Source organism: Ascaphus truei, chromosome 23, assembly GCF_040206685.1.
Source record: "Ascaphus truei isolate aAscTru1 chromosome 23, aAscTru1.hap1, whole genome shotgun sequence".
In the NCBI taxonomy this organism is placed as follows: Eukaryota; Metazoa; Chordata; class Amphibia; order Anura; family Ascaphidae; genus Ascaphus; species Ascaphus truei.
In genome coordinates, this window is record NC_134505.1 from 5,929,144 (window position 1) to 5,952,954 (window position 23,811).

The 23,811-nt window shown below is 48.8% G+C and overlaps 1 protein-coding gene across 1 annotated transcript in view; it reads right to left on the reverse strand.

Annotated features, from left to right (window-relative positions):
• The window catches only part of NGFR (nerve growth factor receptor), a 74,959-nt gene extending 51,587 nt beyond the window's left edge, over positions 1–23,372 (reverse strand). Inside the window, exon 1 of the mRNA XM_075580345.1 lies at positions 23,240–23,372. Within this exon, the coding sequence (XP_075436460.1) occupies positions 23,240–23,275 (36 nt within the window). The 5' untranslated portion in view covers positions 23,276–23,372. The remainder of the gene's footprint in view (positions 1–23,239) is intronic.
• Between the last annotated feature and the right edge of the window lie 439 nt (positions 23,373–23,811).

Consider the following 23,811-nt stretch of genomic DNA (forward strand, 5'->3'; position numbering starts at 1 on the left):
GCCCCTGTGTGTGTCTCCCTGCAGCCCCTGTGTGTGTCTCCCTGCAGCCTCCGTGTGTCTCCCTGCAGCCTCCGTGTGTCTCCCTGCAGCCCCTGTGTGTGTCTCCCTGCAGCCTCTGTGTGTCTCCCTGCAGCCTCTGTGTGTGTCTCCCTGCAGCCTCTGTGTGTGTCTCCCTGCAGCCTCTGTGTGTGTCCACCTGCAGCCCCTGTGTGTGTCTCCCTGCAGCCTCCGTGTGTCTCCCTGCAGCCTCTGTGTGTCTCTCAGCAGCTGAGAGCTGTTCCAGGTTAGCAGTGCTGGTTTCAGGTACCTGTGTAATCTGTGTATCTGTCAGGGCGTTAACCCTTTCTGGCTCACAGTTTAGCTCCATTGCCTCGTCAGAGTTTATTGCAATGGTCTCTGAGTGAGAAGAAAGTTTTTCAGGGTCTCTTTCCATTGTTTCTGCCTCCGCTGCTGTCTGCAGTGTACCTATGTTTGCCTCCTGACTGACTCCTGCTGCAATCCCCCCATGTAGGAGGCTATCAGCCTCAGTTTCCATGTGCTGAGGACTCTCGGCCTCAGTTTCCATATGCTGAGGACTCTCAGCCTCTCTTCCCTTGGCACATTCAGCCTCTGCATTGAGTTTGGGCACTTTGCTATAAGGCTTGTTTGTCCGCCTGCTCTCTCTCTTGCCGCCGCCTGCTCTCTCTCTTGCCGCCCACCTGCTCTCTCTCTTGCCGCCCGCCTGCTCTCTCTCTTGCCGCCCGCTTGCTCTCTCTCTTGCCGCCCGCCTGCTCTCTCTCTTGCCGCCCGCCTGCTCTCTCTCTTGCCGCCCGCCTGCTCTCTCTCTTGCCGCTCGCCTGCTCTCTCTCTCGCCGCCCGCCTGCTCTCTCTCTCGCCGCTCGCCTGCTCTCTCTCGCCGCCCGCCTGCTCTCTCTCTTGCCGCCCGCCTGCTCTCTCTCTTGCCGCCCGCCTGCTCTCTCTCTTGCCGCCCGCCTGCTCTCTCTCTTGCCGCCCGCCTGCTCTCTCTCTTGCCGCCCGCCTGCTCTCTCTCGCCGCTCGCCTGCTCTCTCTCTTGCCGCCCGCCTGCTCTCTCTCTTGCCGCCCGCCTGCTCTCTCTTGCCGCCCGCCTGCTCTCTCTCTTGCCGCCCGCCTGCTCTCTCTCTTGCCGCCCGCCTGCTCTCTCTCTTGACGCCCGCCTGGTCTCTCTCTTGCTGCCCGCCTCCTCTTTTCCAGCTCAGCCTCTCTTTTCTTCTTGCCTTCAGTTATAACATTACTTTGCTGATGGAATTTGCTGATCTGGGTTTGTATGTTACTTTCCCCGGACAGAACCAGCACTTCACCTGAAAGAACCAACAAGGCTACCGACCCATCTTTGGCTCCAAGACTAGCTCTAACACATCCCCTCATATGTACTGGTTCTCTGTAATCATTCATTAGATCAATGGCTTCCTTCACGGCTAAAGGCCGGCAGCCATCCAGTTGGATTTGGGCACCAAAGGGTGTCATAGGATATGTTCCATCTAATTGCTGTATCTTTATATTTTGTATACCTTACCAAGAGGCATTATTTTTTATACCTCATTTTAACACTTTGAAATCACTTGACCAAACTCTAAAGAAATCTTGGCCGTGAATACAATAAAAATGAGAACCCTCAAACTGGTTCTGAGTTTTGGGTTGATAAAATCCTTCTGGACAGATCGCTGACGAAACCCCCCCCTTCTCTTCTCAGAAGATAAGTGATAGTCCTTCTTACTACAGTATGCTGGCTTCATTTCCTCGTCATTGCGGCAGGCCCAAGGGAACCCCTGCCAACGTGGATTTGAGGCAAAAAAGGTGCTCGTTGGCAGGCCATTTCCCAGAATCCCTTGCTGCAGCGGAAGCGCTGTATGCTAAGCGATAATAGTGGAATGCCGGGTGGCAGAGCTGTGTGAGGCGTGTGAACGACCTCACGTGATATTTTTTTTACGAGGGACCTTCGTTACTCCTTTGTAATTGGTGTGTAAAAGTGGCCCGCCAGCTTTTCGAAAATCCCCTTGGGTTTTACCTTTTTTTGGGGGTAACAGAACTAGAATAGGTGGTTGACTGTGAAGTTAGAACATGGCCAGGCGGCAGTAACTCATAACACACACGTGTGTTAGATTTATGCACGTGTGTTACATCTGGGACCAACACGTTTTTAAAAAAAAACTCATTAGTCTGACCAGCCCAACCTTGGGCTTTTCTTTCCCCCGACACTGAATACCCGCCGTTATCTCTGCTGCAGAAACTCGGAGGATCAGGTTTTTTGGCTTTCACCGGATCTACACTTTGGCATGTCAACATTTTTTTTTTTTAAAGATACTGTTTGGATTTTTTTCCAACAATTTGTCATCGAACGCTTGGATTAGACGACGCGCCCCCCCCTCTCACCGCTGCGCAAATTCCCATCATCGGGCCAGCAAGTTTACACGCGAGTTTACCCTTTAGTTAAATGTACAGCTCAACCCCGCTTATAACGCTGCGCTTGGGGGTCCAAAGAATCACACCGCGCTATAAGCGGATGGCGTTAGAAATAATGTGCCATTGTGTGCATTGTACAACAAAGTATTTAAGACACCAATTTCCGTGTTGTAAAGTATTTATAATTACGAAAATTGGGAGCCACACGGGCATCGCGATATAAGCGGATCCGCGTTGTAGCGGATCGCGTTATAATGGCGTTGAGCTGTATTCGCAAGCAGCAAAGGGATCAGGTAGAAATCCCTCCCCGCCCATATCTGTTAGCCTGGCTCTCCCCTTATGGAGATCCCCCCCCCACCCATCATATTGTCCTTTTTCTCTTTAATCTGACGGATACGTTCACTTTCCGTTCTCTCGCCATTACTCACTTTTGAATATAACCGACTTGGCGCCCATTTCAGGGCGAAAATATCTTGTGAGCGTTTCGATGGCTGTATCTTTTCGCCCCATTTTCAGACCTTTCCACCGGTTCTGCTATCCTGTCTTCTGTCCTCGGACAATCGCGCCAATTACTCGTTTATCTTATGGTCTCAAAGAACGGCACGGTTATATTTCCAATATCCCTTATTACATATAACAGCATCGTCTGGATCAATATACTGTAAGTATGGATCGAGGATAAAGTGTCTGGCGTCTACATTTAGCATAGGGTGAACTTGATGGACGTACGTCTTTTTTCAACGTCATCTACTGTGTGACTGTGTGACTGTGTGACTGTAAGACTGTGTGACTGTGTGACTGTGTGACTGTGTTACAGTGTGACTGTAAGACTGTGTGACTGTGTGACTATCTACTACAGTATGTGACTGTGTGACTGTGTGACTGTGTGACTATCTACTACAGTATGTAACTGTGTGATTGTGTGACTGTGTGACTGTGACTATAGTATGTGACTATGTGACTGTGTGACTGTGTGACTGTGTGACTATGTGACTGTGACTATAGTATGTGACTGTGTAACTATGTGACTGTGTGACTATGTGACTGTGTGACTATGTGACTGTGACTATAGTATGTGACTGTGTAACTATGTGACTGTGATTATAGTATGTGACTATGTGACTGTGTGACTATGTGACTGTGTGACTGTGACTATAGTATGTGACTGTGTGACTGTGTGACTGTGTGACTGTGTGACTATGTGACTGTGACTATAGTATGTGACTGTGTGACTATGTGACTGTGTGACTGTGACTATAGTATGTGACTGTGTAACTATGTGACTGTGATTATAGTATGTGACTGTGTGACTGTGTGACTGTGACTATAGTATGTGACTGTGTGACTATGTGACTGTGTGACTGTGTGACTGTGACTATAGTATGTGACTATGTGACTGTGTGACTATGTGACTGTGTGACTGTGACTATAGTATGTGACTATGTGACTGTGTGACTATGTGACTGTGTGACTGTGTGACTGTGTGACTATGTGACTATGTGACTGTGACTATAGTATGTGACTGTGTGACTATGTGACTGTGACTGTGACTATAGTATGTGACTGTGTCACTATGTGACTGTGACTATAGTATGTGACTGTGTGACTGTGTGACTGTGTGACTGACTATAGTATGCGACTGTGTGACTATGTGACTGTGTGACTGTGTGACTGTGTGACTATCTACAACAGTATGTGACTGTGTGACTGTGTGACTGTGTGACTGTGTGACTATCTACAACAGTATGTGACTGTGTGACTGTGTGACTGTGTGACTATCTACAACAGTATGTGACTGTGTGACTGTGTGACTGTGACTATAGTATGTGACTATGTGACTGTGTGACTATCTACTACAGTATGTGACTGTGTTTCTGTGTTTCTGTGTGACTGTGTGACTGTGTGACTATCTAGTAGACTGAGCCTTCTTCTGAGTTTTATGCATGTTGTGTCTCTCCCCCCGCAGAGCATTGCTCCGCTATCCGTCCCGCAGAGCATCGCTACGCTATCCATCCCGCAGAGCATTGCTCCGCTATCCCTCCTGCAGTGAATTTCTCCGCTATCCCTCCCGCAGAGCATCGCTACGCTATCCATCCCACAGAGCATTGCTCCGCTATCCCTCCTGCAGAGCATTGCTCCGCTACCACTCCCGCAGGGCAACGCTCCGCTCTCCCTCCTGCGAAGCATCGCTCCGGTATCCCTCCCGCAGAGCATTGCTCCGCTATCCCTCCCGCAGAGCATCGCTATGCTATCCCTCCCGCAGAGCATTGCTCTACTATCCCTCCCGCAGAGCCTCGCTATGAAATATTGACACTGTCGCCCTATAATATCCGGAGTTTCAAAAGTAAAAACCTGAGACAGTCGAAAAAAATGATTTATATAAAAAAATGACATCACTTAAAAAAAAATATTATAATTGAATTTGACTAATAGCGTCCCAATGTATGCTGTATTATTAATTCTCTCTCCCCCCCAAATATCTCTCAACCTCGCCCCCAGTGTCTGTCTCTCAGTCTCTCTCCAGTCTCTCTGTCTCTCTCCAGTCTCTCTGTCTCTCTGTCTCTCTCCAGTCTCTTTGTCTCTCTCCAGTCTCTCTGTCTCTCTCCAGTCTCTCTCTGTCTCTCTCCAGTCTCTCTCCTAAAAGAGAACCATCCCACGGGGAGCTGAGCCACCAGAGGAGCCCGGCTCAAAGAGGACCATCCCACGGGGAGCTGAGTCCCCGGAGGACCCTGGCTGAAAGAGGACCATCCCACAGGGAGCTGAGTCCCCGGAGGACCCTGGCTGAAAGAGGACCATCCCACGGGGAGCTGAGCCACCAGAGGACCCCGGCTCAAAGAGGACCATCCCACGGGGAGCTGAGTCCCCGGAGGACCCTGGCTGAAAGAGGACCATCCCACAGGGAGCTGAGATACTGGAGGAGCCTGGCTAAAAGAGGACCATCCCACGGGAGCTGAGCCACCGGAGGATATCGGCTAAAAGAGGACCATCCCACAGGGAGCTGAGCCACAGGAGGACCTCGGCTAAAAGAGGACCATCCCACGGGAGCTGAGCCACCGGAGGACCTCAGCAAAAAGAGGACCATCCCACGGGGTACTGAGCCACCGGAGGACCCGGCTGAAAGAGGACCATCCCACAGGGAGCTGAGCCACCAGAGGAGCCTGGCTAAAAGAGGACCATCCCACGAGGAGCTGACCCTCTGGAGGAACCTGGCTGAAAGAGGACAATCCCACGGGGAGCTGAGCCACCAGAGGAGCCCGGCTAAAAGAGGACCATCCCACGAGGAGCTGACCCTCCGGAGGACCCTGGCTGAAAGAGGACAATCCCACAGGGAGCTGACCCTCTGGAGGAACCTGGCTGAAAGAGGACAATCCCACGGGGAGCTGAGCGACCGGAGGAGCCTGGCTAAAAGAGGACCATCCCACGGGGAGCTGAGCCACCAGAGGAGCCTGGCTAGAAGAGGACCATCCCACGGGGAGCTGAGCCACTGGAAGAGCCCGGCTAAAAGAGGACCATCCCACGGGGAGCTGAGCCACCGGAGGAGCTCGGCTAAAAGAGGACCATCTAACGGGAGCTGAGACATCGGAGGACCCGGCTGAAAGAGGACCATCCCACGGGAGCTGAGCCACCGGAGGAGCCCGGCTGAAAGAGGACCATCCCACGGGGAGCTGAGCCACAGGAGGAGCCCGGCTGAAAGAGGACCATCCCACGGGGAACTGAGCCACAGGAGGAGCCCGACTGAAAGAGGACCACCCCACTGGAGCTGAGCCACTGGAGGACCCCGGCTCAAAGAGGACCATCCCAGAAATACAGTAAGATTGAAAGCCACCACGATACATGGTAATACACCGCAGTAACTCTGCGCTGCCAAAACACGTGTACATTGTAAGTAACTTGGCATGCCGGGCAGCACGTTAGTGAAGGGGAGGGGGGGTATGGGAGTGTGGGGGGGGGAGGTGTAGGGGGTGTTACCTAGATTCACTTCAAACATTCGTGAGAAATTCTCTCTTTTTGGCACAGAAGTTCTAGAAATTGTGCTGGAACTTTTTTTGTCATTTCCGTAAAATTGGTGAATTTAACCGGTAAATCTGCATTCACACAACATGCATTCACTGACATACTGTAGGTTCTCTCTCTCTCCCTCCCCTCTCTCTGTTTCTCCCCTCTCTCTCTCACGTCTCTCTACCCCCCACCACTCTCTCCCTCCTCACTCTCTCTCCCACCCCCCCTCTCTCTCTCTCTCTCCCCTACCCCTCTCTCTTCACCACCCCTCTCACTCTCTTCCCCACCCACCCCTCTCCCTCCCCCCATACCTCTCTCCCCCAACCTTCTCTCCTCTTCCACCCCTCTCCCCCCCGCCCTTCTCACTCCCCCACCCTTCTCTCTCCCCCACCCTTCTCTCTCCCCCCAACCCTCTCTCTCCCCCCCACCCCTCTCTCTCCCCCCCACACCTCTCTCCCCCCACACCTCTCCCCCCACACCTCTCTCCCCCCACACCTCTCTCTCCCCCCCCACACCCCTCTCTCACTCCACACCCCTCTCTCCCCACACCCCTCCCTCTCCCCCCACCCCTCTACCTCCCCCCACCACTCTTACTCCCCCACACACCCCTCTCCCCCCCACACCCCTCTCCCCCTCCACACCCCTCTCCCCCTCCACACCCCTCTCCCCCCCACACCCCTCTCCCCCCCACACCCCTCTCCCCCCTCACACCCCTCTCTCTCTCCCCTCCACCCCTCTCTCTCCCCCCCACCCTCTCTCTCCCCCCCCACCCTCTCCCTCCCCCCACCCCTCTCTCTCCCCCCCACCCCCCTCTCTCCCCCCCACCCTATGAAATGCAAACTTTATAAACTGTGCACATTGCTCTTGCAAAAAGAGGGTCATTTGCACACACCACAAGTGTGGTAACGCCGCGTTATATAACATGCACACGCATGCACGCTAATGCACACACATGCACATATATGCACACACAGCACACACATATACAAACACATGCACACGTACAGAAACATACAGAAATGTACACACGCATACACATATATACAAACACATACAGAAACATACAGAAACGTACACACGCACACATACAGAGACATGTACACACGCACACATACAGAGACATGTACACACGCACACATACAGAGACATGTACACGCACACATACAGAGACATGTACACGCACACATACAGAGACATGTACACACGCACACATACAGAGACATGTACACACGCACACATACAGAGACATGTACACACGCACACATACAGAGACATGTACACACGCACACATACAGAGACATGTACACGCACACATACAGAGACATGTACACACGCACACATACAGAGACATGTACACACGCACACATACAGAGACATGTACACACGCACACATACAGAGACATGTACACACGCACACATACAGAGACATGTACACACGCACACATACAGAGACATGTACACACGCACACATACAGAGACATGTACACACGCACACATACAGAGACATGTACACACGCACACATACAGAGACATGTACACACGCACACATACAGAGACATGTACACACGCACACATACAGAGACATGTACACACGCACACATACAGAGACATGTACACACGCACACATACAGAGACATGTACACGCACACATACAGAGACATGTACACACGCACACATACAGAGACATGTACACACGCACACATACAGATACATGTACACACGCACACATACAGAGACATGTACACACGCACACATACAGAGACATGTACACACGCACACATACAGAGACATGTACACACGCACACATACAGAGACATGTACACACGCACACATACAGAGACATGTACACGCACACATACAGAGACATGTACACACGCACACATACAGAGACATGTACACACGCACACATACAGAGACATGTACACACGCACACATACAGAGACATGTACACACGCACACATACAGAGACATGTACACACGCACACATACAGAGACATGTACACGCACACATACAGAGACATGTACACACGCACACATACAGAGACATGTACACGCACACATACAGAGACATGTACACACGCACACATACAGAGACATGTACACACGCACACATACAGAGACATGTACACACGCACACATACAGAGACATGTACACACGCACACATACAGAGACATGTACACGCACACATACAGAGACATGTACACACGCACACATACAGAGACATGTACACACGCACACATACAGAGACATGTACACACGCACACATACAGAGACATGTACACACGCACACATACAGAGACATGTACACACGCACACATACAGAGACATGTACACACGCACACATACAGAGACATGTACACGCACACATACAGAGACATGTACACACGCACACATACAGATACATGTACACACGCACACATACAGAGACATGTACACACGCACACATACAGAGACATGTACACACGCACACATACAGAGACATGTACACACGCACACATACAGAGACATGTACACACGCACACATACAGAGACATGTACACGCACACATACAGAGACATGTACACACGCACACATACAGAGACATGTACACACGCACACATACAGAGACATGTACACACGCACACATACAGAGACATGTACACACGCACACATACAGAGACATGTACACGCACACATACAGAGACATGTACACACGCACACATACAGAGACATGTACACACGCACACATACAGAGACATGTACACACGCACACATACAGAGACATGTACACACGCACACATACAGAGACATGTACACACGCACACATACAGAGACATGTACACACGCACACATACAGAGACATGTACACACGCACACATACAGAGACATGTACACGCACACATACAGAGACATGTACACACGCACACATACAGAGACATGTACACACGCACACATACAGAGACATGTACACACGCACACCGATCCCCTAAGTATGTGTTTACCTCCTGTGTCTTCTAATGAACTCTATGAATCATTAGACTCGCTCAGGACCTGCTCATACAAACACCCTCACCCCCCCCTCAGGGGGATGCAATGCACAGGGGATCCGGTCAGCTGTGTATATATGCGTGTGCGTGTGTGCTTATACTGTGTGTCTGTGTGTGTGTGTGTGTGTGTGTGTATATGCGTGTGCGTGTGTGCTTATACTGTGTGTCTGTGTGTGTGTGTGTGTGTGTGTGTGTGTATATGCGTGTGCGTGTGTGCTTATACTGTGTGTCTGTGTGTGTGTGTGTGTGTGTGTGTGTGTATATGCGTGTGCGTGTGTGCTTATACTGTGTGTCTGTGTGTGTGTGTGTGTGTGTGTGTGTGTATATGCGTGTGCGTGTGTGCTTATACTGTGTGTCTGTGTGTGTGTGTGTGTGTGTGTGTATATATGCGTGTGCGTGTGTGCTTATACTGTGTGTGTGTGTGTGTGTGTGTGTGTGTGTGTGTGTATATGCGTGTGCGTGTGTGCTTATACTGTGTGTCTGTGTGTGTGTGTGTGTGTGTGTATATATGCGTGTGCGTGTGTGCTTATACTGTGTGTCTGTGTGTGTGTGTGTGTGTATATATGCGTGTGCGTGTGTGCTTATACTGTGTGTCTGTGTGTGTGTGTGTGTGTGTGTGTATATGCGTGTGCGTGTGTGCTTATACTGTGTGTCTGTGTGTGTGTGTGTGTGTGTGTGTGTGTGTATATGCGTGTGCGTGTGTGCTTATACTGTGTGTCTGTGTGTGTGTGTGTGTGTGTGTGTGTGTATATGCGTGTGCGTGTGTGCTTATACTGTGTGTCTGTGTGTGTGTGTGTGTGTGTGTGTGTGTATATGCGTGTGCGTGTGTGCTTATACTGTGTGTCTGTGTGTGTGTGTGTGTGTGTGTGTGTATATATGCGTGTGCGTGTGTGCTTATACTGTGTGTGTGTGTGTGTGTGTGTGTGTGTATATGCGTGTGCGTGTGTGCTTATACTGTGTGTCTGTGTGTGTGTGTGTGTGTGTGTATATATGCGTGTGCGTGTGTGCTTATACTGTGTGTCTGTGTGTGTGTGTGTGTGTATATATGCGTGTGCGTGTGTGCTTATACTGTGTGTCTGTGTGTGTGTGTGTGTGTGTGTGTATATGCGTGTGCGTGTGTGCTTATACTGTGTGTCTGTGTGTGTGTGTGTGTGTGTGTGTGTATATGCGTGTGCGTGTGTGCTTATACTGTGTGTCTGTGTGTGTGTGTGTGTGTGTGTGTGTGTATATGCGTGTGCGTGTGTGCTTATACTGTGTGTCTGTGTGTGTGTGTGTGTGTGTGTGTATATATGCGTGTGCGTGTGTGCTTATACTGTGTGTCTGTGTGTGTGTGTGTGTGTATATATGCGTGTGCGTGTGTGCTTATACTGTGTGTCTGTGTGTGTGTGTGTGTGTGTGTGTATATGCGTGTGCGTGTGTGCTTATACTGTGTGTCTGTGTGTGTGTGTGTGTGTGTGTGTGTATATGCGTGTGCGTGTGTGCTTATACTGTGTGTCTGTGTGTGTGTGTGTGTGTATATATATGCGTGTGCGTGTGTGCTTATACTGTGTGTCTGTGTGTGTGTATATATGCATGTGCGTGTGCTTATACTGTGTGTCTGTGTGTGTGTGTGTATATATGCATGTGCGTGTGCTTATACTGTGTGTCTGTGTGTGTGTGTGTATATATGTGTGTGCATGTGTGCTTATACTGTGTGTCTGTGTGTGTGTATATATGCGTGTGCGTGTGTGCTTATACTGTGTGTCTGTGTGTGTGTGTGTGTGTGTGTGTGTATATGCGTGTGCGTGTGTGCTTATACTGTGTGTCTGTGTGTGTGTGTGTGTGTATATATATGCGTGTGCGTGTGTGCTTATACTGTGTGTCTGTGTGTGTGTATATATGCATGTGCGTGTGCTTATACTGTGTGTCTGTGTGTGTGTGTGTATATATGCATGTGCGTGTGCTTATACTGTGTGTCTGTGTGTGTGTGTGTATATATGTGTGTGCATGTGTGCTTATACTGTGTGTCTGTGTGTGTGTATATATGCGTGTGCGTGTGTGCTTATACTGTGTGTCTGTGTGTGTGTGTGTGTGTGTGTGTATATGCGTGTGCGTGTGTGCTTATACTGTGTGTCTGTGTGTGTGTGTGTGTGTGTGTATATGCGTGTGCGTGTGTGCTTATACTGTGTGTCTGTGTGTGTGTGTGTGTGTATATATATGCGTGTGCGTGTGTGCTTATACTGTGTGTCTGTGTGTGTGTATATATGCATGTGCGTGTGCTTATACTGTGTGTCTGTGTGTGTGTGTGTATATATGCATGTGCGTGTGCTTATACTGTGTGTCTGTGTGTGTGTGTGTATATATGTGTGTGCATGTGTGCTTATACTGTGTGTCTGTGTGTGTGTATATATGCGTGTGCGTGTGTGCTTATACTGTGTGTCTGTGTGTGTGTGTGTGTGTGTGTGTATATGCGTGTGCGTGTGTGCTTATACTGTGTGTCTGTGTGTGTGTGTGTGTGTGTGTATATATGCGTGTGCGTGTGTGCTTATACTGTGTGTCTGTGTGTGTGTATATATGCATGTGCGTGTGCTTATACTGTGTGTCTGTGTGTGTGTGTGTATATATGCATGTGCGTGTGCTTATACTGTGTGTCTGTGTGTGTGTGTGTATATATGTGTGTGCATGTGTGCTTATACTGTGTGTCTGTGTGTGTGTATATATGCGTGTGCGTGTGTGCTTATACTGTGTGTCTGTGTGTGTGTATATATGCATGTGTGTGTGCTTATACTGTGTGTCTGTGTGTGTGTGTGTATATATGTGTGTGCATGTGTGCTTATACTGTGCGCCTGTGCTTATACTGTGTGCGTGCGTGCGTGCGTGCTTATACTTTGTGTGTGTGTGTTTGTGTGCTTATACTGTGTGTTTGTGTGTATATATGCGTGTGCGTGTGTGCTTATACTGTGCGTCTGTGCTTATACTGTGTGTGTGCGTGCGTGTGTGCTTTTACTGTGTGTGTATGTGTGTGCTTATACTGTGTGTGTCTGTGCATATACTGTGTGTGACTGTGCTTATACTGTGTGTGTGTTTGTGTGCTTATACTGTGCGTGTGTGTTTGTGTGTGTGTGTGCTTATACTGTGTGCCTGTGCTTATACTGTGTGTCTGTGCTTATACTGTGTGTGTCTGTGCTTATACTGTGTGTGTGTTTGTGTGCTTATACTGTGCGTGTGTGCTTATACTCTGCGTGTGTGCTTATACTGTGTCTGTTCTTATACTGTGTGTCTGTATGTCTGTGCTTATACTGTGTGTGTGTGTGTGTGCTTATACTGTGTGTCTGTATGTCTGTGCTTATATTGTGTGTGTGTGTGTGTGTGTGTGCTTATACTGTGTGTCTGTATGTCTGAGCTTATATTGTGTGTGTGTGTGTGTGTGTGTGCTTATACTGTGTGTCTGTGCTTATACTGTGTGTGTGTATGAATGTATGTGTGTATGTGCGTGTGTGCTTATACTGTGCGTGTGTGCTTATACTGTGTCTGTTCTTATACTGTGTGTCTGTATGTCTGTGCTTATACTGTGTGTGTGTGTGTGTGTGTGTGTGCTTATACTGTGTGTCTGTATATCTGTGCTTATACTGTGTGTGTGTGTGTGTGTGTGTGTGTGTGTGTGTGTGTGTGTGTGTGTGTGTGTGTGTGTGCGCGCTTATACTGTGTGTCTGTGCTTATACTGTGTGTGTGTATGAATGTATGTGTGTATGTGTGTGTGCGCACGCACGTGGTTCTGTGTATACCTGTGTGGTTTGTCAGCGTGTGTATGAATGTGACTCTGTGTGTACCTGTATTGTGTGTGTGTGTGTGTGTGTACTTGTGGCCCTGTGTGTGCGAATGTGGCACTGTGTACCTGTGGTGTGGTTTCAGTGTGTGAATCTGTCTCTGTGTATGTGTGAGTGTGTGTGTACATGTGGCTCTGTGTATACCTGTGCTGTGTGTCACTGTGTGTGTGTACATGTGGCTCTGTGTATACCTGTGCTGTGTGTCACTGTGTGTGTGTACATGTGGCTCTGTGTATACCTGTGCTGTGTGTCATTGTGTGTGTGTACATGTGGCTCGGTGTATACCTGTGCTGTGTGTCATTGTGTGTGTGTGTACATGTGGCTCTGTGTATACATGTGCTGTGTGTCACTGTGTGTGTGTACATGTGGCTCTGTGTATACCTGTGCTGTGTGTCACTGTGTGTGTGTACCTGTGGCTCTGCGTGTACCTGCGTGTGTGCACACATGGCTCTGTGTATACCTGTGCTGTGTGTCACTGTGTGTGTGTACATGTGGCTCTGTGTATACCTGTGCTGTGTGTCACTGTGTGTGTGTACCTGTGGCTCTGCGTGTACCTGCGTGTGTGCACACATGGCTCTGTGTATACCTGTGCTGTGTGTCACTGTGTGTGTGTACCTGTGGCTCTGCGTGTACCTGCGTGTGTGCACACATGGCTCTGTGTATACCTGTGCTGTGTGTCACTGTGTGTGTGTACATGTGGCTCTGTGTATACCTGTGCTGTGTGTCACTGTGTGTGTGTACCTGTGGCTCTGCGTGTACCTGCGTGTGTGCACACATGGCTCTGTGTATACCTGTGCTGTGTGTCACTGTGTGTGTGTACCTGTGGCTCTGCGTGTACCTGTGCTGTGTGTGTGTACCTGTGGCTCTGCGTGTACCTGCGTGTGTGCACACATGGCTCTGTTTGACACCGTGTACGTCAGAGTGTGTGTGACGTGTGTGGCGTGTGTGTAAGATACAGGGTGGAGTAATTAGCAGGGGTTAGGAATGTGGTTTCATGTTATTTGGAACTTTTACCTGAGAGACGGAGCTTAATAATCCCGAGGCATCCACAAGCCCTGCAAATCTGTACTGCATATCCAGAATAACCTCTACAATATAGCAATCCCCCGCCCCCAAAACCAATCCAGAATACCCTCTACTGAGCCCCCCAAACCAATCAAGAATATCCCCTACTGAGCCCCCCAAACTAATCCAGAATATCCGCTACTGAGCCCACCAAACCAATCAAGAATATCCCCTACTGTTCCCCCCCAAACTAATCCAGAATATCCGCTACTGACCCCCCCAAATCAATCAAGAATATCCCCTACTGTTCCCCCCCAAACCAATCAAGAATATCCCCTACTGTTCCCCCCCAAACTAATCCAGAATATCCGCTACCGCCCCCCCCCAAATCAATCCAGAATATCCCCTACCGATCCCCCCAAACCAATCCAGAATATCCCCTACCGATCCCCCCAAACCAATCCAGAATATCCCCTACTGATCCCCCCAAACCAATCCAGAATACCCCCTACCGCCCCCCCACCAAATCAATCCAGAATATTACCTACCGATCCCCCGAAACCAATCCAGAATATCCCCTACTGATCCCCCCAAACCAATCCAGAATACCCCCTACTGATCCACCCCCAAACCAATCCAGAATTTCCCCTACTGATCCACCCCCAAACCAATCCAGAATATCCCCTACCGATCCCCCCCCAAACCAATCCAGAATATCCCCTACCGATCCCCCCCCCAAACAATCCAGAATTTCCCCTACTGATCCCCCCCCAAAACCAATCCAGAATTTCCCCTACCGATCCCCCCCCCAAACCAATCAAGAATATCCCCTACCGATCCTCCCCCCAACCAATCCAGAATATCCCCTACCGATCCCCCCCCAAACCAATCCAGAATTTCCCCTACCGATCCCCCCAATACCAAAATATCCCCTACTGATCCCCCCCAAACCAATCCAGAATTTCTCCAACCGATCCCCCTCAAACCAATCAAGAATATCCCCTACCGATCCCCCCCCAAAACATATCCAGAATATCCCCTACCGATCCCCCCCCCCCCAAAACCAATCCAGAATATCCCCTACCAATCCTCCCCCCCAAACCAATCCAGAATATCCCCTACCGCCCCCCAAACCAATCCAGAATATCCCCTACCGATCCTCCCCCCAACCAATCCAGAATATCCCTTACCGATCCCCCCCCAACCAATCCAGAATTTCCCCTACCAGATCCCCCGCAAACCAAAATATCCCCTACTGATCCCCCCCAAACCAATCCAGAATATCCCCTACCGATCCCCCCCCCAAACCAATCCAGAATTTCCCCTACCGATCCCCCCCAAACCAATGTAGAATATCCCCTACCAATCCCCCACCAAACCAATGCAGAATATCCCCTACCAATCCCCCACCAAACCAATGCAGAATATCCCCTACCGATCCCCCCCAAAACAAATCCAGAATATGCCCCCAAACTAGAGATGAGAGAGAGCGAGAGAGACCAACCGATTTGACTAAATTCTATATATATCCGCTCAAACCTCCCTCCGATAACATCGGTCAGGACACCTGAGCTCCGACCAGAAATCTGCTGATGAGACATGCAAACAATATTGAAATGACTCCCATCCCCCGCTTCCAAGAAGGGATTTCCATGGGAACTCCATTGATAAGTCTACGGATGCGTCCACGGTTAGCGCGACCGGTCGGGTGACGTGAGCGGTTTGCCCCAACGAGGGCGAACCTGCTCCGTGACATCACGGCCACGCCCCCCTGACACGCCTCCACGTCGGTTCTTCCTGGAGGGCACAAATCGCTCAAGCTGGAGGCTCACGTGAAGCCGTCATGGACGCGGCCTACGGCAGTCTTGTGAGGAACAGGGTACTGATTGGAGATGGGAGAATCGGCAAACTCTGCCGTTGGGTTCAACCAATGGACGGATCTGTCGAATACAATCCGCCGAATCAGCGATCCGTTGGCGGATTCTTTAGAACCCCCAAAACCCCGGCCACGGATTGCTGAATCCACGGACCAAAAGGAACCGACCGATCCGCTGCAGATCCAAATCCAGCCAAAGAATTTGTCCGTCTCTGGTGCTGATGTCAAGCCCAACATGGCCAGAACTCACAACCTCTGCTATTCTGGGTTCTGAGTATACTCTCTCCCACTCTAGAATATCCCGTACCGAACCCCTGAACCAATCCAGAACATCGCTTGTAAAGAAATCCCAAACCATTGCAGAATACCACCCCACAAACCCCCAGACAATTCAGAATATCCCTTATCAAACCACCAAAACCAATCCAGAATACCCCCTCCCCACCAAAATCAATCCGGAATACCCCCTCCCCACCAAACCAATCCGGAATACCCCCTCCCCACCAAACCAATCCGGAATACCCCCTCCCCACCAAACCAATCCGGAATACCCCCTCCCCACCAAACCAATACGGAATACCTCCTCCCCACCAAACCAATCCGGAATACCCCCTCCCCACCATACCAATCCAGAATACCCCCTCCCCACCAAAACCAATCCAGAATACCCCCTTCCCACCAAACCAATCCAGAATACCCCTCCCCACCAAAACCAATCCAGAATACCCCCTTCCCACCAAACCAATCCGGAATACCCCTCCCCACCAAAACCAATCCAGAATACCCCCTCCCCACCAAACCAATCCAGAATACCCCCTCCCCACCAAAACCAATCCAGAATAACCCCTCCCCACCAAACCAATCCGGAATATTCCCTACCAAACCCCTGAACCAATCCGGAACATCAGCTACTGTATATATATATATACTGTGTGTGTGTGTGTGTATGTGTATGTATATATAAGTGTATATGTGCGTGTATATATATATATATATATATATATATATATATATATATATATATATAGTGTGTGCTCATTTGCATGTCATTTCCCAGAATCCCTTGCTGCAGTGGAAGCACTGTATGCTAGGTGATAATGGTGAAAGGCGGGGTTGCAGACCTGTTTTATACATGTGAATGTGCTCGCAGGTGATATTTTTATTTGCTATATGCTATACGGCGGATGTTTTTTCACCCACCATCATTTATATAAAGTATGGTGTATTTATATACATATATATATATATATATATATATATATATATATATATATATATATACATACACACACACACACACACACACACACACACACACATTCCAGGATACCCGCCACGAACACCAGTCCAGAATAACCCTTATCAACCCACCAAATCCAATCTTGTATATATCCCAGACAATCTACCCCTCCCCCACAAACCAATCCAGAATATTCCCCACAATCTCACACACTAATCCAGACTGTCTCCTAACAAACCCCAGACCCAATCCAGAATATCCCTTACCAACTCCCCAATCTGGCCCAGAATACCCTTTACCAAACAATAATCCTATCCAGGATATTAGTTCACAAATCCCCAAACCAATCCAGACTATTCCATACCAAAAACCCCAACCCAGAATATTCCCTACCAAACACCCAACCCCATCTAGAATATTCCCCACCAAATCTCATCCAGAATATTCCCCACCAAACCCCATCCAGAAAAGTCCCTACAGTACCAACCTCTTCATAATATTCCTTACCAAACTCCCAAACCAGTCAAGAATACAGTGTCTCTTATTAAACCCCCAAACCTATCCAGAATATTCCACACCTATCCTGAATATCCATTATCGGCACCCGAAACCTATCTAGAATAACATAAATCCATACCAGTCACGAAAATATACCAACGTAGGGAATTTATCCAGAAAAAACCCCCCAGAACTACTCATCAAATTACACTCACCCAAATTGCCATCATATCTATCCAGAAAACCCCTCCCCAAAATCCAGAACCCCCATTCACCAATACCTGAAACATCTGGAATAGCCCCAGCAAAACTAATATAGCTATTCAGAACCCCCCCCCACCCAAATGACATGCCCACCTAGAGTACTACAGTCCTTCCCAAATCATTAACCCATTCAGGATACTCCTTCCCAAATCATTAACCCATTCAGGATACTCCTCCCCAAATAATTAACCCATTCAGGATACTCCTCCCCAAATAGTTAACCCACTCAGGATACACCTTCCCAATTTATTAACCCATTCAGGATACTCCTTCCCAAATCGTTAACCCACTCAGGATACTCCTTCCCAAATCACAAACCCACTCAGGATACTCCTTCCCAAATCGTTAACCCACTCAGGATACTCCTTCCCAAATCACAAACCCACTCAGGATATTCCTTCCCAAATCACAAACCCACTCAGGATACTCCTTCCCAAATCGTTAACCCACTCAGGATACTCCTTCCCAAATCGTTAACCCACTCAGGATACTCCTTCCCAAATCGTTAACCCACTCAGGATACTCCTTCCCAAATCACAAACCCACTCAGGATACTCCTTCCCAAATCACAAACCCACTCAGGATACTCCTTCCCAAATCGTTAACCCACTCAGGATACTCCTTCCCAAATCGTTAACCCACTCAGGATACTCCTTCCCAAATCACAAACCCACTCAGGATATTCCTTCCCAAATCACAAACCCACTCAGGATACTCCTTCCCAAATCACAAACCCACTCAGGATACTCCTTCCCAAATCGTTAACCCACTCAGGATACTCCTTCCCAAATCGTTAACCCACTCAGGATACTCCTTCCCAAATCGTTAACCCACTCAGGATACTCCTTCCCAAATCACAAACCCACTCAGGATACTCCTTCCCAAATCACAAACCCACTCAGGATACTCCTTCCCAAATCGTTAACCCACTCAGGATACTCCTTCCCAAATCACAAACCCACTCAGGATATTCCTTCCCAAATCACAAACCCACTCAGGATACTCCTTCCCAAATCGTTAACCCACTCAGGATATTCCTTCCCAAATCACAAACCCACTCAGCATACTCCTTCCCAAATCGTTAACCCATTCAGGATACACCTTCCCAAATCGTTAACCCACTCAGGATACTCCTTCCCAAATCGTTAACCCACTCAGGATACTCCTTCCCAAATCGTTAACCCACTCAGGATACTCCTTCCCAAATCGTTAACCCACTCAGGATACTCCTTCCCAAATCGTTAACCCACTCAGGATACTCCTTCCCAAATTGTTAACCCACTCAGGATACTCCTTCCCAAATCGTTAACCCATTCAGGATACACCTTCCCAACTTATTAACCCATTCAGGATACTCCTTCCCAAATAGTTAACCCACTCAGGATACTCCTTCCCAAATCGTTAACCCACTCAGGATATTCCTTCCCAAATCACAAACCCACTCAGGATACTCCTTCCCAAATCACAAACCCACTCAGGATACTCCTTCCCAAATCACAAACCCACTCAGGATACTCCTTCCCAAATCACAAACCCACTCAGGATACTCCTTCCCAAATCACAAACCCACTCAGGATACTCCTTCCCAAATCACAAACCCACTCAGGATACTCCTTCCCAAATCACAAACCCACTCAGGATACTCCTTCCCAAATCACAAACCCACTCAGGATATTCCTTCCCAAATCACAAACCCACTCAGGATACTCCTTCCCAAATCGTTAACCCACTCAGGATACTCCTTCCCAAATCGTTAACCCACTCAGGATACTCCTTCCCAAATCGTTAACCCACTCAGGATACTCCTTCCCAAATCGTTAACCCACTCAGGATACTCCTTCCCAAATCACAAACCCACTCAGGATACTCCTTCCCAAATCACAAACCCACTCAGGATACTCCTTCCCAAATCACAAACCCACTCAGGATACTCCTTCCCAAATCACAAACCCACTCAGCATACTCCTTCCCAAATCACAAACCCACTCAGGATACTCCTTCCCAAATCACAAACCCACTCAGGATACTCCTTCCCAAATCATTAACCCACTCAGGATACTCCTTCCCAAATCGTTAACCCATTCAGGATAGTCCTTCCCAAATCACAAACCCACTCAGGATACTCCTTCCCAAATCACAAACCCATTCAACACTTCCCCCCCATCACAAAATCTCCGGGAATAGCTTCTTGCACATTCCCTTCCCACTGGACCAGAACCTCGATACCAGACCCTACAGCATAGAAATTGACGTGCTACACTGGCCGTGGGTTCAATGGGTGAAGATTATTACTTAGCCTCAGGGGTAATATTATTGTTGACATGGGGGTGGGTTAAGACTCTAGAATGAAGAGCCATGATAAATGCCTTCTTCAGGATAGGGGGACCAGCCCCCCCCCCCCCCCATCTGTCTCCCGCTCCTAAACTAGGGGACTGTTACAGAGGGAGGGTGCTGAGGGGAGAAGGGGCTTGTGGTGACGAGAGAGAGTGAGAGTCAGAGAGAGAGAGAGAGTCAGAGAGAGAGAGAGAGTCATAAAGACAGAGAATATGAAAGAGTCAGAGAGAGACAGAAAGAGAGAGAGTCAGAAAGAGAGTCAGAGAGAGAGAGCCAGAAAGAGAGAGAGTCAGAAAGAGAGAGAGAGACAGAACGAGAGACAGAAAGAGAAAGAGAGTCAGAAAGAGAGAGAGACAGAAAAGAAAGAGTCAGAAAGAGAGAGAGAGAGAGAGAGAGTCAGAAAGAGAGAGAGACAGAAAGAGAAAGAGAGAGTCAGAAAGAGAGAGAGAGAGTCAGAAAGAGAGAGAGAGACAGTGTCAGAAAGAGTGAGAGAGAGTCAGAAAGAGTGAGAGAGACTGAGGAGAGTCAGAAAGAGAGAGTCAGAGAGAAAGAGAGTCAGAAAGAGAGTCAGAAAGAGAAAGACAGAAAGAGAAAGAGAGAGTCTGAAAGAGAGAGTCAGAAAGAGAGAGAGAGAGAGAGAGAGGGACAGAAAGAGTGAGAGAGAGACTGCGGAAGAGAGAGAGAGAGACAGAAAGAGAGAGAGAAAGAGAGTCAGAAAGAGTGTGAGAGAGAGACAGTGTCAGAAAGAGTGAGAGAGAGAGTCAGAAAGAGTGAGAGAGAGAGAGAGAGAGAGAGAGTCAGAAAGAGTGAGAGAGAGACTGAGGAAGAGAGAGAGAGTCAGAAAGAGAGAGAGTGTCAGAAAGAGTGAGAGAGAGACTGAGGAAGAGAACACCGTTTCACTGCATTAAAAAAACCCCAATTGATTTATTCCACTAATGGATTTTTGTTTAAGGGGGAGGACATGTTAAATGTTTTGAATTTGCTGGTTTAAAGGACAGCTCCTGAAATCTGAGCTTTCTAGTTGTTTGTGTGTGTGTGTGTGTGTGTGTGTGTGTGTGTGTGTGTGTTGTGTGTGTGGTGTGGTGTGTGGTGTGTGTGTGTGTGTGTGTGTGTTGTGTGTGTGTGCACAGGGTAACAGGGAGGATATTATCAGCACCACTGCAATATCCACAGACCAAACCCAAGCACACTGCAGGCTGGGACTACTGCAGGATACCCAATCCCACAGATACACCCCCCCACCAGCACCCCACATCCTACAGATACTAATACCCCCCCCCCCCCCACCAGCACCCCACATCCTACAGATACCAGCACCCCACATCCCACATCCCACAGATACACCCCCCACCAGCACCCCACATCCACAGATACACCCCCCACCAGCATCCACATCCACAGATACACCCCCCACCAGCACCCCACATCCTACAGATACACCCCCCACCAGCACCCCACATCCTACAGCGGTGGCACTGTAAGGATCACAGCCAAACAATGATGATAACACAACCAAGGGGTGTGGGGGGGGGGGGGGAGCATTGAAAACCTTAATATCAGGGATAGGAGGAGGGGGGTACTTCCTAACCTGTGTGGTTGTATAGTGGAGGGGGGCAGTTATAGGGGTGAGTGGGGTTGATGGCAATATACAGTAAATCCCTTCCATAGGGAGAGAGAGGGGGGGGGGACGCTGAGCCTGTTAACCCTTTATGTACCAAAGAGCCTGCCACGCATGGGGACAGCTGTATTATCTACCAGGAAAGGGGGGGGGGGGGGTGGGGGGGGGGGGGGGGCAAGAACCTAGCCATATAGCTAAAGAAAAATCCCATATACAGCAGAGAGAGGGGTGGGGGACACAGCAGGTTATGTCGCTATAATCTGATTTGTGGACAGCAGCTATTAAGCAGAGAATAAGGACACGCTGCACATCAACCCTAATACAGCATAACACTTCCCCACTCAGGAAAAAGCACCCAGGCACTGAGAATCCCATTTATACAGCATAACAGTTCCCCACTCAGGAAAAAGCACCCAGGCACTGAGAATCCCATATATACAGCATAACACTTCCCCACTCAGGAAAAAGCACCCAGGCACTGAGAATCCCATATATACAGCATAACACTTCCCCACTCAGGAAAAAGCACCCAGGCACTGAGAATCCCATATATACAGCAGATAGGGGGGGGGGGGGGGGGGGGGGGTGTTGATACCCCTTACAATCTAATTTGTGGACAGCACCTGGAAAGCAGAGAATAAGGGCACCCTATACATCAATCCTAATATATATATATATACATATATATATATATATATATATATATATATATATATATATATATATATATATATATATCATATATATACATATATATATATATATACATATATATATATATATACATATATATATATATATATACATACATACATACATACATACATACATACATACATACATACATACATACATATATATATATATATATATATATATATATATATACTGCTATATGTACTGCTAACCCTATATATATATACTGCCTCCCCTCTCAAGAGAAAAGACCCTGTTATGGAGACCCCATATAGAGCAGAGAGGGGGGAGAATGGACAAGTTGATACTGATGGTTTCTCTCAGTATTAAACCTAATCAAATATTACACCTCCCCACATAGGACAAGGAGCCCTTCCATTAAACCCCCCCCCCCCCCTGTAATTATGCAGAGGTATCAGGGCTGAGCTGTGTGTAATGAGGGAGAGGGGACTTACCATGCAGTACAGGAGGATAAGCAGTGGGGTCTCCATGCTGCTGGCTGTATGGACCGTGGCTCAGGTTTAGGAGAGATGTGCACAGGCTGAGTGCAGCTCTGGGACTCAGCACCTGCCCCTAAACCCAGCAACCCAAAAAAAAAAGCCACACACCCCTTTCTCTTTTATTAAAACCATTCCCCTACACTGTCCTCCCACTGGGTGCAGTGCAAAGTCACTCCTCCCATCCACCCAGAGCCAGCACCAGCAAACTCCCTCCCCTTATACAGAGGCAGCCTCTGCAGCCAGCCAAGGGGGCTGCTGATGGGATGGGATGTAGGGGATGGGATGTAGGGGATGGGATGTAGGGGCTGGGGTTTTGGACCGCAGCCCCAAAGACACTTAGCCTGCTCATTATGAGAAGAGACGAGGCAGCACATTTCACTGACTTGTTATTTCCCTTTGTCTTGTTCTCTCGTGTGGGGTTTTGGGGATGGGAGTAATGGCTCTTGCTCATACTGCTGATGGCTGTGGGGGGGGGGGGGGGGGGGGGGGGGGGGAGGAGGGGTGGTGTATGGGGTGAGTGTGGTTGT